Below are 14,084 nucleotides of genomic sequence, written 5' to 3' on the forward strand. Positions count from 1 at the left end.
CTTTCGCGAGTGTGCCACTTAGAAAGAAAAACATGCTATTTCCGAAAAAAAATTATGTTTTTTTCTCCGAGGGGCACAGATTTTGCTTCTCATGTAGGCACAAATTTGCTTATGTGAGAGGCACAGCTTGGAAGGGAAAAAAGGTTGGGAAAAACCTTGCTTCTAGCTCATATTGTTTTGCCAGTTTTTTCTGATTTTTTTTGTGAAAAATAGTTCATCAAAACCTATTAACTTGAAATCTAGTTCCAATGATCTCGGCGCGAGAAATCCAATGGTGAAATCAGTTCAAAAATTGGATACACGGTTTAAGGGATAAAACCTTTTGAATAAAAGAATCTACGAAGATAAGGGAAACTCATATATTCTGACAAGTATCGCACATATAGTGTGCCACTTGTCGCAATCTAAAAAGGTGGGAGTGACTTTTGCAACGGGTACCTTTTAATTAGTGATTTCGACAGACATACTACTCAACTAAAAGCCAACCCCACTGTAGGTTTTTTTTAATTTTTTGTTTTCATTGCGAACTTCTTATTTTTATTTTTTTATTATGTTTTTATAATATTTAAATTATAAAAAAGTCTTTAAATTTAAAAAATGAAAATCAATTATTTTTTAATTAAACAATATGTTCACCACGCATTATGAAAAATGTTCAAGGAGTATTCAAATTTTGTTCTCCTGGCTCTATAGTGAAAATTTTCATATCTTTTTTAAAAATATTCTTGATATTTGAAAAAAACGTACCAAAGATGTTGGTTTGTTTCAAAAAATTATTCCTGACATTTTCTTCCAAAAATGTTTATACAAGCGTACTTTTATTCAAAAAATCATACCATTCACAAAAATGTTCTAACACTTAACAAATGCTTGCACATTTTAAGAAAAACTTTCATAAAATTTATTAAAAAAATCAGTTCGTCTAAAAAACATGTATATCATCTACTGAAAAAATGTTCGATTGGCATTTGACAAATGTTCAACATGTATTTTAAAAACCATGCTCAACGTTTATTTGAAAAATAATTCAACATGTATGTAAAAAAAATCAGCCTGTATTTGAAAAATGGTTGCAAGTATTTGGAAAATGAAGGGAAAAAAGAAAAACATGCAAAGAAAAGACAAACAAAAAAAACAGGCAGAAGCCACTAGAACCGGCATGAACCTGTCCATAGCTACATTGTTTATGTCTACATTTTTGTATAAAAGAAGAACATTTTTATACATGTTTCGTTATTTTGAAATGCGTCATTAACATTTTGGAAAACTTTTCTTTTTGATATTTACATTTTTATACACATTGTACATTTTTTTGTATACATATGAAATATTTTTTTATAGATGTTTAAATATTCTGAAAGGCACTATTAACCTTTTTATAAATTTTATTTGTTTTGGTCTCTATATTTTCATATATATTATCAATATTTTGTGTGCATAAGTAACATATTTTTCAAATGGACTTTAAACATTTTTTAAATACAATGAATAACATTTTTTTCCAAATGCATGTTTTCATATCTATTTTTTCACACATATTGTAAATTGTTTGTATACATCTGAAACATTTAGTTTATATACGTTTAACATTTTGCAAGTACAAGTTTAACATGTTTGTCAAACTCTTATTTTTGAACATTTTTCAAATATGTGTTAACATTTTCCAAATATGTGTTGGATTGTTTTTCTGAAATGCTATCAACTTTTCTAAAACTTGCAGAACCTTTTTATACCATTGCACAAACATTTTTTGGAAACTTATGTAATATTTTTTTGCTATATATGTATTTTAGAATTTGTGAAACTATATAAAAAAGAAAAAAAAGAGAAAAAACAAAACATAGTGAAGAAATGCATAAACTTGTTACTTGGCCTACCCACTAGGGCGTTTCTTTAGGCGATATTCGCTCCCGTCTTGCCATAAGCGGAACATAGCTGCCCCCGTAGGTCGCAGCCAGGACGGGCTAGAAATGAGCTAGTTGGCCTTGTCCGTTCGTGCACCATCTTGGGCCTTGGTCACTGTTGCCAAGGCTGCTACTTGACATACACCAACTATATTCTGTTCTATACAAAATTTTGAAAGCCCAACTTTATTCCTCTCTTCAAGAGAGAGCTTAGGATGGTAAGAGCTCTTGGTCTCTTACTAGCTTCCTAAAAGTACATTTAACCACATTCTGGAAAAAATGTGATTAAATACTAGCAGCTAGAGGTTGTTACATACATGCAAGAAATAGTGACGAGGAGCTGTTAACACTTCTACCTCTGCTACGAGTACGGCCTATGGAGATCTAGTGCTAGGAGAGAAGCGTTACCGAAGAGCCAAAAAAAGAACCCAAATGATAGCTACACATGTGCGGCCGTTTAATGTAATGGTGGCGAATTGGATACGACTAATGTTAATGTTGTCACTGTAACTCTCTCCTCTTTCCTCCCTTCTTCCTCGGCAAGATAGACTAGGCAAAGGGGAACACTTCCATTCCCGCGGCAATTAGAGAGTAATCCATACCTTATGAAACTGCACTTGTAGATGAGTACATAGATCGGTTTGCAGTGCTAGTAGATCCATTAGAGTCTTATGAAACTGCACCCAATCCTGTTAACTACACCCATTCGCTTCTAAGATGTCTTGAAACCACATATACATCAATTTGTTGTTGTTCACAGACCTGTCGGCTTGGATACTACGTATTTGCTTGCATCATTGCAGGGTGAAGTGGGCACTGGTCGGTGGCGCAACCTTCTCATTGCGGTATCCTCTTCCTCCACCTCCTCAAGCTACTCAAGGCATTCATGTACCCAAAGTTGTTCGTGATGCGGAAGCACCACATCCAACTCCTATCAAACCTCTAGAAGAAAAATTGAGAGCTTCAACATGTACTGCAAAGGTGTTATACTTCACTCGCGGGGAGCATTTCTCTCGGGATCACTGATGAAAAATGACAGTACAACTTCATGTAATTTTTCTATGCAACCGCTGATAATCAGCATTCTCTTGAGCAACATGTTGGCCAATAAATTGTGGTGATGTTGTTCTCCTCTGAAACTGACACTTTGATCCCCTCGATGCTATTTCACTTGTTATGTCAAGTTCAAGGCCAAAATGTGGTATTTTTGGTCGTCTCTGGAGAACTTGTTCTTTTGTTAGTACATAGTTTGCAACTACTTTGCCACATCAATAGTACTTTCCCCGACCCGTGCAATGAAGGTGGCTGGTGTGGTCTCTTAGAATTAACTCATATGATTCCTCCTTGTCAATGAAAATGTGCAATTGCTCAGTTTATCACTCTTTTCAAGATTATTCCTATGAAATTATATGATGGAATTCTGGGCATGGATTAGCTCGCAAAGCACAACCATATGAAGGTATTCGGAAGTTAAATGATTGGCCTTCAAAATGAATGGGAATTCATTCTTTCGACAATGTGAAACTATATTCGCTCTATGTTTGGAACCACACTTGATGCAACCAAAAATTGAACAAACATGCAGTCCAATAGTTAAGTTATTATTTGATCTTTTTGGTGTTCTACTTGAGGAGCCTAAAGGACTGGTGCCTAGGAGGGGATGTGACCATAAAATTCCTTTATTACGAGGAGCTACTCTAGTGAACATACATCCTTAAACACATTCTCCAAAGCTTAAATATGAGGTGGAGAAGCATGTCTTAGAAATGCGTATTACTGGACAAATTCGTTCAAGTACCAGTCCTTTTGCTTCCCCTATTATCATGGTCAACAGGATGGATCCTGGCGATTGTGTGTTGACTATAAACATTTGAATGCACCCACTTGCAGAACCAAGTACCCACTTCAAGTAAATGATGAATTGCTCGATGAGTTACATGACGCTAGTTGGTTTCCAAATTGGACCTGAGGGCAAGTTACCATAAAATTATGTTGGCCGAGGGTGAAGAATTCAATACAACTTTTCATACTCATCACATCCATTTTGAATTTGTGGTGATGGCATTTGGATTGACTGGCACACCAATAACTTTTCAAAGTTCTATGAATGAGATTTTTGCCCCGGTGGGTGGTGTGCCTAGGTATTCTTCCATGACATTCTTGATTCAAGTGCAACCTTGCATAATCATTTGCATGATATGGAGCAAGTTATGTCTCTTTTTATACAACATCAGTGGCGAGTTAAGCTATCCAAAATTTCCATTGCTCAACATGAAATTGATTATCTATGTCATGTTATAAGTGTTACAAGGGTTGTCACAGATGAGTCCAAGGTGGCTGCAATGAGTGATTGGCCTCAACCAGTAAATATCAAAGAATTGCATGATCTTTTGGGTCTCTCCAGTTACTACAGGAAGTTTGTGCACAACTATGGTACTTTGAGCATACCCTTCTCAAATTTTCTTGCAAACATGTTCCCTTTTTGTGGACTTCTGAAAGTGAAGTTGTGTTTCAATCTCTAACAAAATTATTTTCACTTCTCTTATCTTGGCATTACTAAATTATACTGGGCAAATCAAAGTGGAGGCTGGTGCATTGGATGCAGGGATTTTGCATTGTTACTAGAAGAAGACCACTTTCTTGCATTTGCCAGTAGGCCCCTTGGCCCTCACACTAGAGGATTGCCACATATGAGCTAGAAAGAGTATATGACAGTGTTGCTTGCATTGGAGCATTGGAGAAGCTATTTACAACATGCAGAATTTGTGATATATGCATGGATCATCGTAGCTTAGTCAGTTTGATCGATCAGAAGCTGCAAACACATCATGGCATCAAAAAGCTTTCTCCAAGTTACTTGGACAACAATTTCGCATCGTCTACAAACATGGTGTTGAGAATAAAGTCGTAGATGCCTTATCGTGTAGGCCAGTTGAGGAGCCATTTTTTGGTGCTATTTCTAAGTTTCGGCTTGTTTGGGTTGATGATGTGGCCACTACTTATCAAACTAGTCTGGGAGCTTTAAAGCTATTGCAGGAACTTGCCATCAATATTGATGCTCTGCATGTGATTCGCTATATGTGTGTATCACCTTTTCAATTACTGAATGGTATGATTCGCTATAAGCAACACACTGGTTGACAACTGAGTCTACTCTACATGTGACTATTACCCAAGCTTTGCATGCTACTCCAGCTAGGGGCCGACATTCAGGTGTGCTAGTAACCTTGTGTCGCATATCAAACAATTGCTTTGTTTGAAAGGCATGAAGGAGTTTGTCCATGAGTTCGTCCAAGCTTGCTCTATTTGTGAGCAGTCTAAGCCTGACAGCTCTCGTCATCCAAGATTACTTCAACTTTGCTTGTTTGAAAGGAATCTAGAGAGTTAATTACTATGGATTCCGTGGTCAGTCTTCCTTGCTCAGGGCACTTTCATGATATTATGGTTGTGGTTGATAAGCTCTACAAATATGCTCGTTTTGTTGGCTTGTCACCCTTCACGGCTTCTTCCGTGGCCCAGTCATCATGGATCAAATATACATGTTGCATGGGTTCCCACGTGTCGTTGTGACATACCTAGACCCAATTTTGCTATGCTTTGGTAATGTTTGTGGTGATTTCTTTACCAGAAGTCAATGGGAAGCATGTTGTTTTGGGCATCTCCAACATTGACCCGCAAATTTACTCCGGCATCCGTCCGCGGTTAGGGAGGTGGGGACCAGTCCACGGACATGGATGCGGGACCTGGCCATCCAACGCTACCCGCATACATTTCAACCATTGTTTGAACTAATTGGACAAAATTAATGCAAACACAGCGGATTTCATACAAACCGGACGAAATTCATTACACTTTGGACAATTTTTAACTAAACCCTACTCTAAACCTAATCTAAATGATTGCCAGCGATCGTTCCTCATGTCCGTCCATGAGCCCTGGAAAAGGAAGCTCCAACTCTTGTCTTTGCCTTCTCTAGTTCCGCCTTGGCTCTCTCCAGCTCAGCCTTTGTAGCCTCCGCCTCCGCAGCCATGAGCCTCGCTAAGTGAAGCCGTCCGCCTACACGTTACTGCCAAGCGGTTAATGGGACGACGATGTTGAGCCCAACAATCTTGGCTTCAACAGAAGGGGAGAAGTTGTGGCCTTATTGAGACCCGGGTGGCGGTGACCCACCATGCACTACTCTTCCTTGATGTTGGCGGTGCCTGTGGACGTGCTGGCTTCGTGGTTGTAGTAGTGGTGCACGGCTTTGGCGGAGATGGCGATGTCCTCCTCATCGTCGATCTTACCGAACACCTCATCCGCCGGCTCGTCCATCTACTTGTAGGCAGCTTCCAATTTCGCCTGATGGAGGCGGTACCGCCAACCGTCGCGGCGGATGTCGCAGGCGGAGCGATATGAATCGAGCAGCACCTCCTGCTCCGCCATGCCCACGTCCAGCGTGATGGGCGTGCCGGCAGCAAGTTGCTCTTCTGCACGCTGCTGCTCGTCAAGGAGGCCGAGGTTGTAGGCCTGGTTGGCTTGCGCCTGCTGGGACTTGGCCTCCCGCTCCTCCCGCACCATGTCTGTGTAATGGGCACGGGCCTCGCCGATGGTGATGCCAACATGCACCGGCGAGGAGGGTGGCGCCGGCTCATCCTCCATTGGGGTGTCGTCGGCCTTCGTCTGCCTGCCGGCCTACCAGCTAGCAGCAATGGCAGCCATCTCCTTTTGCTCCGATGAGAGGGTCTCCCAGAGGGCTTTGGAGCGCAAGGAGCCCATGGCAGGCATGGTGCGGAGAGGAGAAAGGGGCTGGAGGAGGATGATTGCGGCTATGGCCGGGGTTGGAGTTTATATAGCGGGCGGATGGCAATGGGCCGCGGCGGTGTGGTTAATGGTGGGGCAGACGGGCGAACGCGTGACGTCGGAGTAGGTTCCTCAGCAACCGATAATATAAATGTAGGGCAATGGACCGGCGGGGTGTCGTTTGAACGCGGAGAAGTCGCCTGCACCGGGAAGCGGGGCAGGCAGCACTCTCTTGGCCGACGAGCCACTTCAATGCCGGCAGCAGTGAGAGGTCACGTCCGCTCAGACATGAAAGCAACGCGCGGGTGAGGGAGACGGTTAATGGTGAGCCAGGGTAGTCAGAAGCGGACGTGGCAGCGGTTCGAGAGCCCGCAAAGCCACCCTAGTTTGTCTCCGGATTACAGGAAAAAGTGCGTCCAGACCGCCAAGCAGACCGACACTGGACCATGTTAGATGGCAAAACACGTTCGGACCGCGCGGTCCGGACGGTTGCGGGTGGTTTGAGGATCGACGTTGGAGATGCCCTTAGAAAACTATTTACAGTCATTTTTTTGGGTTGCTATTACAATCAATCATTGATGACAATTTGTGTAGATAATTACAACGAGATACGTATTGAAAGAGAGCAATGTGCTCCTCCTCGCAATTAACTATTTACAATCAATTAAGGAATTTGAATATTTTGTGTAGATAATTACTGTACCAAGAGAATTTAAAAGAGAGCAATGTGCTCCTCCTCCTAACGAAGACGATCGGCGTGACGAAATCAGCAAGGGTAACGCGCCTTGAGGTGCGCTTGCATGCATGGGGAGTCCTTCCAAACCCTAGCATGCATCTTGAGTAGCTCCTTGGCCTTAGCCCTGGCCCGCTCACCGGCGTCCACCTGCAGAACGAGCAGCAGCTTCGCCACCACCCCGACGGCCAGCATCTCCTGCAGCACGGCAGGCGTCGGCGAGTGCCTCGCCACGGCGTGCAGAGCGCGCACCGCGCTCTCGGTTGTGGTCAGTGAGATCCGCATAGCCTTCTTGGCCACGACGGCCAGCCCTGCCGGGTGCGCCACCAGGTCCGACCGCCCCTCCGCACAGCCGCAGAGGTGGTCGATGGCTACCACGGCCAGCTCGGTCGGGTGCCGTCCACCCTCGTCGAGGAGAAGCTCCACCAGCACAGTCATCGCGCCGGCCTCCACGGCCTTGACGCGGTTCCGGCCCCACGGGCACAGCCGGCACAGCACATTCAGCGCCGCCTTCACCGCCTTGGCGGACACCCTGTCGGACACCACGCGCACCACCTCCTGCACCACCTCGGTTTTCACCGCCATGAGACGCACCGGCTCCATGACCGACATCATCGCCTTGAGCAGGAGGATGCCGTAACAGCGGGAGCGGTAGCTCGGTCGCCGCAGCATGTACACCAAGGTGTCCAGGAAGTCTCCATTTTTCTCGAGGATCCGGATCAGGCTCTTCTTGGACGGCTTGAGCGAGCAGATGACGCTGAGCGCGTCCTCCTCCGGCGAGCTCGTGGACGTCGGGGAATCCAGCGACAGCTCTAGCAAATCTTCAGCCGACTTGGACGCAGTGGCGTGGTTCCTGAGGACGGAGACGAGGAACTCGACGGCGCCGGGCGTGGCCTCGACGCAGCGCCTGTTGCGGTCGTTCTCAGCGACGATGGCCTTGATCTCCCGGAGCGCGGCCAGCTCCTGCTGCCGGCCCGCACCGTGGCCCTCTTCGACGATAGCGGCGACGCGGCCGGCGTCGAGGGGCGGGCGCGGGGTGGGGAAGCGCTCGACGGCGTGCAGGGCGCACCAGGCCTGGGTGAGGCGGCGGAGCGTATGGTTGGGCGTGGCCTCCCGGTCGGCCTCGGCGAGCTTTTGCTGCGTGACGGGGCAGGTGTTGTGGCCGTCGGAGAGCCAGCGCTCGATGCTGCTGCGGTCGTAGGTGATGCCGGTGGCGAGCGTGACGGGGTCCCGCATGATCTCCAGCGAGATCGGGCACAGGAAGTACGGCGGCACCTCCACCGACGATCCCTCCATCGCCGTAGCCTGTTGTAAGATTGAAGAAGCTAGGTCGCGAAAGATTGCTCGGGAAATGGATCTGGTGGAGAGCGGAAGAAGCTGACCAAGTTGCCGTAGAGTTGAACAAAGGGGAGAGGAAGCAAGGTGTGCGTTTTATAGGGGTGGCGGGGAGGCGAAGAAGTCCACGCGTGCTCACAAGAGATTTGAGATTAAACTGCGTGGAATGGCACAGTAAAACAGGTTGGGTTGGGTTGGGTTGGGTTGGATTGGATTGACTTGGCGGGTCGGTGTTGAGCTGGCCCACGGCGCTGACCAGGAGATGAGAGCGGCTCCACGTTTTGACTTTGTGATGCATCCTTCTATTATCGATCGACCCCTTGCTTGGTCCTTTCTGTTCTTCTACTCCTTTGCGCTTGAAAGATTCCGTTTCTGTGGGCATGAAACACCGGCACCGTTGAAGTTTAGCCACTGCATGCGTAGATTGGTTGAAGAGTAATTTTCGCCAGCTCCGTGCTCTTAGTTTATTTTGACTTTGCACGGAACGATATCGATGGCCCGATCAAATGGATAAAATTAATGGTGTAATAGAGAAGATGTCTCCGGTACGTACCTGCTGATCATTCTCAGCAAACTGTGGGAATGAATATCCTACACTGCGCTGAAATATCAACCGATCTCCACTTTTTTCTTCAATAGCTGATTGCTTTTTCTAGGGAAATCAAAATTTCACTGAGATTGCACTTTCAAGTCTCAGTCAAGTGGCATAGCAAATAAAGAAGAAAAAAAAGTTAAAAAGAAAATTTTCATGGATCTCCATGTAAAATCTTATGAGCATAGCATCGACTAAGACTAGATTAAATCTGAGATTTAGCAACCTGTTTTGAAACAATGCAACCATTCTATTATTGGTAATGCGCATAACTATTTTCCTGGTCCTTTTACTTTTTTTAAAGTTGGTTTGTTGAACTTTAAATATACGAGTTGCACGTCCTGAAATTAGTAACATGTGTACTTAAAACTTTGAATAATTCAGTTCTAGTACTAATATATTTGATGATTTACTTTTATTTTCAAAACTTTATTCTGGCCAGTTGCACATCATAAATAGACTGGTTGGACATTTTCAAAATGTGCATTTGTGTAGTGTGCAATCATTTTTGTGTTATGTCTATCCTTTTCATATTTTTTATGGATGATATTTTTCCCCTTTTTTATTATTGTTGATTGAATCTTTGGGTTTTTTCTATGTACTAATATCTTTTCCATGCTACTAAGTATGTTGATATTTATTGTGCTTTATTTCCACATTTTCATTTGGTCGATCACATGTTCAAAGTACCAATCAGACTCTTTTTAGAAAACAATTCTAGTGTGCACACCAGTATAAAATGTGGATGCAACAGATCGCATTATCTGAAATTCAGAAAGCTTTGCAGTTTAATCGTGGCACATTTATTTGTAATAAAAGAGCAATGCTATTCCTACTTATGGATTTTCCAAAAACTTTACGTATAGTAGTTCAACCTAATGAGGGTTAGCTAAAAGTGCGGGGGAAGTTAAGAGCTAAATTAAACCAGTGCTTAGAGTTTTTGTCAACGTGTTACGTGCGTAGGAATATGATGTTCGTTAAGAAAAAAGATTTGTCTGTTCCAAAACCAAATGTATACCATGGGCTACCGGGGCGGCCGACGAGGATGACGATGCCACGGCGTTCGACCGGTCGCGCTGTTCCTGCCGCAGCTGACAACGAAGTGGACGATCGATGGCGTATACGTGTGTCGTTCACGGCCAAATTAAATCAAGAAAGCCTTTTTTTTCCTGCATATATACAAAAAAGAAAGAAAGCTACTACTATTCGCCGCCGCAGCCGCAATCGGAGCATTCAAGGTTCAAGCGAAGCTACCGCTGACCGACAGATAGGGCCATGCATGCAGATATCATGGCAGCTTCCGGCCGCACGCGACCGGGGGCCACATGTCGGCGAGGTTTGACCGCTACGGCGTTCCTTCAACGCACGCGCTCGTAAACTATTTCCACGTGCTGTTTTTAAATGCAAGGAATTCGGCGCATTTGCATGCTCCAGCCTTTGCATATTCGTCACGTGCCGACGGTGCATGCATCTTCCGTTCTCCGGTTTCCGTGACGTTGAAAGGTTCCTTCCTGCTCTTCCTACTACGTTCTCCAAATCGATCGCCAACCATGATCGAATCACAGAAAGACCCGGCATATATTGGCAGTATGTTATTGCTATCGTATGTGACCAACTCGGCCGAGGGCCGGCGCTGCGTTAGATCGATCATGACCTAACTACGTCGACCAGCTCTCCTACTACCACGGGCGCTCAGTCGTATTTAAGGTGAGGAACCGTTCTTTTTTTATATTCTAGTGGCTCTACTGTTTCAAGGAGGAGCTTTGGATGGAATCTCGCACTTCTACACCTAGCCTAATTCTACAATTTTTTGTCGTGTTGTTTTCTCTTTGTATTTTTTACGTATTCTCTTTGTATTTTTTATTTCACTGTATATTTTTTTTATAGAAAACTAGAAAGAAGATGCCATGCGACATGGAAGATGGACCAGGGCCGGGTCGTCAAAATCAAAGGCCCTTTGCGAAACTATAAAACAGGGCCTACCTCAATAGAAAATTAAATCAGTAATAATGTTACCAGGATCTCTTATTTCCCGCATAGGGCAGCTCACATCGCCCAAACGCGCACCCCTGCTCCGACGCGAGTGCCCATGTTTTTCTTTTCTGTCTGCTGCACCGGCTGTTAGTCCCGATACGTTATGTGGATGGATCGGCGACGACACTGGTATTAGATATGAGGAGTGAGAGCACTCCTCATTATCGTATTTGTAGGTGTGACTGATGGCTTCGGGTGATTTGATGTATGTTCTTGTCAGACCTTTGTGAATAATCAATAAAGATGGTTGCATGCATCGATTGATGCAGAGGCCGGGGTTTAACCTCCTTTTCAAAGAAAAAATGTTTTTCTTTTCTGCTTTTGTATTTTTGCTTCTTTAGAAAAGTTGAGATTTCAAAAAATGTTCTCAATTTTGAAAAAGATTTTTTTTTCAAAAATTGTTCACAAATTATATTTTCCTGGATCAAAAAATGTTTCAATTTCAAAAAGAAATCGAAATTGCAAAAATGTTCTCAGGTTTCAAAAAAGTTCATGGATCACAAATTTTCAAATTATTTACAATTTAAAAAACAATGTTAAAATATTTGATAAAATATTCATTGATTCAAAAACATGATTTTAGAAAAATCATGATTTTTTAAGAAATCTAAATTTCATAAAATTAGCGTGAATTCAGAATATGTTCACGAATTTCAAAAATTATTTCCAAATTTCAGAAAATGTTTCCTAATTAAAAAATCTTTGATTCAAAAAGTGTTCATGAATTCAGTTAGTTCCCAAAATTCGAAATACGTTCACGAAGTAAAAAAAATCACGTATTCAAAAATCAATCCCGAATTTCAGAAGATTTAGCTGGATTTTAAAGCATACAAATGAAAAAGAAACTGAACGAGAAAAGTCACAGAAAAAAGAAAAGGTGGTTCAAAAACCGATGGGAAAGCCGAGAAGCAAAACGCAGGTGCAGAAAAAATGGGCTGGCCCATTAGCACGGGAGGGGGTTTGCATTTGGTCGTTACCCACCGTCCCATGGGGGGAATATTCCCCATTGACGGCGGTGGGTGAAATAGAAAGATTAAGGTGGCCTTTGTTTGTGCTACAACTTACGATTCCCAGCAACAGAATCGCAAACAAAAACTCAGCTTCCGAAACGGGATTCCCTTGAATTGATTTTGTAAATGTACTACGAGCGAGCCCAAAATCGGAAGCTACGAAATCGCTGATTCCCAAGCTTCCCAAGCCCGTTATCAAGTTAGCCCAATGCCGTTATTGCTTGTTGCAAGACAATTACCCAATATATTTAAGTTCTCGTTGAGATGTTCGATGCTATGTCTTGGCGATATGCCCTTTCCACGTGCAGTCTAGTAAAACTGGCCATTGCGGCCCTTTTGAGTAATGTATTGCTACTGCATTCAAGCTGACTGCTCGTTCATCCGTCTGCTGACATTGAACAAGCACAGCGGCCGAGAAACACACTCTGGGCACCCACATTTAAACCAGCGCTTGGCCTGGAGGGCGCCCGATATATAAGCATGGCCGCGCACTACAAAAAAAATTGCAGCACCAGTGGCCTAAGCCTCCAGTTGGCTGGGTGGCTCTATCTTGTGATGGGTCTCTTGTGAAGGAATCTGATTTGGCTCGCTCAGGCATGATACTAAGAGACTCAAATGGAGCAGTCATTTTCTTTGCAAATCGTTACCTATTTTTTTGCAAAGATAAACCTGAGGCCGAGATTAGTGCACTTTTTGAAGGATTGTCTACAAGCATGCAATGGTCAGATTTACCCATTGTTATTCAATTTGACAGCTCCATTGTAATTGCTGCATTGACGGACAACTGGCTGGATCATTCCGCTTATGGATATCTGATGCTGGCAATCAAGAAGATTCCGGTACCTCGTGGGTTTATTCCATAGAAATTGATCGTCATCAGAATAGAGTTGTTTATAGTCTAGCTAATATTGATCGTACCAGAGGTAGCACCGCTTGTTTTTTTTTCCTTTTTTTTCGAAAAAGATGTTATCTCCCGGCCTCTGCATCAGAATGATGCATACGGCCATATTATTAAACAAGCAAAGGTTCAACAAAGTCTTCAGGTCTCAAAGGTAAACAAATCTCACAAAGAGCATAAACAGAAAAAAGCCACAACCAGCTGGCATATAAAAGATAGGAAACTAAACACCTATCCTATTACATTACCGCCATCCAGCCGGTTCAAGATAGCCCGTGCTACCGTCTCCCGCCGGATAGACCCAGTAACCATACGCTCCCTGTCATCCGTCGGAGTGAGTAGCGACCACATACGGATCAATGCAGTGGCCCGGAAAATAACCTGCAAGAAATGAAAATTTGTTGTTCTATTAAAAACCATATCATTCCTGCAGTTCCATACTGCCCATAATAAAGCACATACTCCTACACGAATCTGTCTCGCCGTTTTCGAATCTATTCCATCTAACCACGCCCCAAACAACATGTTGATAGTATTCGGAGAAGTAATATTAAATGCTATGTGGACAGACCGCCATATAATTTTTGCCATTGGGCAATCAAGAAAGAGGTGTTTGATGGATTCATTCTGATCACAGAAGCTACATCTTCTAGGTCTTGTCCAGTTGCGTTTTGCCAAATTGCCCTTAGTTAAAATGACTTGTTTATGGACAAACCACATAAACACTTTAATTTTTAAAGGCACTTTGACTTTCCAAACATGTTTCGATCGAGGAATATGGCCAGTGTTAATAATA

At 43.6% G+C, this 14,084-nt stretch overlaps 1 protein-coding gene across 1 annotated transcript; it reads right to left on the minus strand.

Annotated features, from left to right (window-relative positions):
* Positions 1-7,301: 7,301 nt before the first annotated feature.
* LOC109780528 (E3 ubiquitin-protein ligase PUB23) lies at positions 7,302-8,799 on the minus strand. Its single transcript, XM_020339116.4, has one exon. The coding sequence runs from the start codon at positions 8,713-8,715 to the stop codon at positions 7,453-7,455; it is 1,263 nt and encodes a 420-aa protein (XP_020194705.1). The 5' UTR covers positions 8,716-8,799; the 3' UTR covers positions 7,302-7,452.
* Positions 8,800-14,084: the final 5,285 nt, after the last annotated feature.

The sequence above is a fragment of the Aegilops tauschii genome, chromosome 6 (genome assembly GCF_002575655.3).
Source record: "Aegilops tauschii subsp. strangulata cultivar AL8/78 chromosome 6, Aet v6.0, whole genome shotgun sequence".
Taxonomy (NCBI): Eukaryota; Viridiplantae; Streptophyta; class Magnoliopsida; order Poales; family Poaceae; genus Aegilops; species Aegilops tauschii.

What these genes read in the sequence shown, in the direction of transcription:
- LOC109780528 (XM_020339116.4), bottom strand. Translation starts at nt 8,715, where the DNA reads ATGGAGGGATCGTCGGTGGAGGTGCCGCCGTACTTCCTGTGCCCGATC.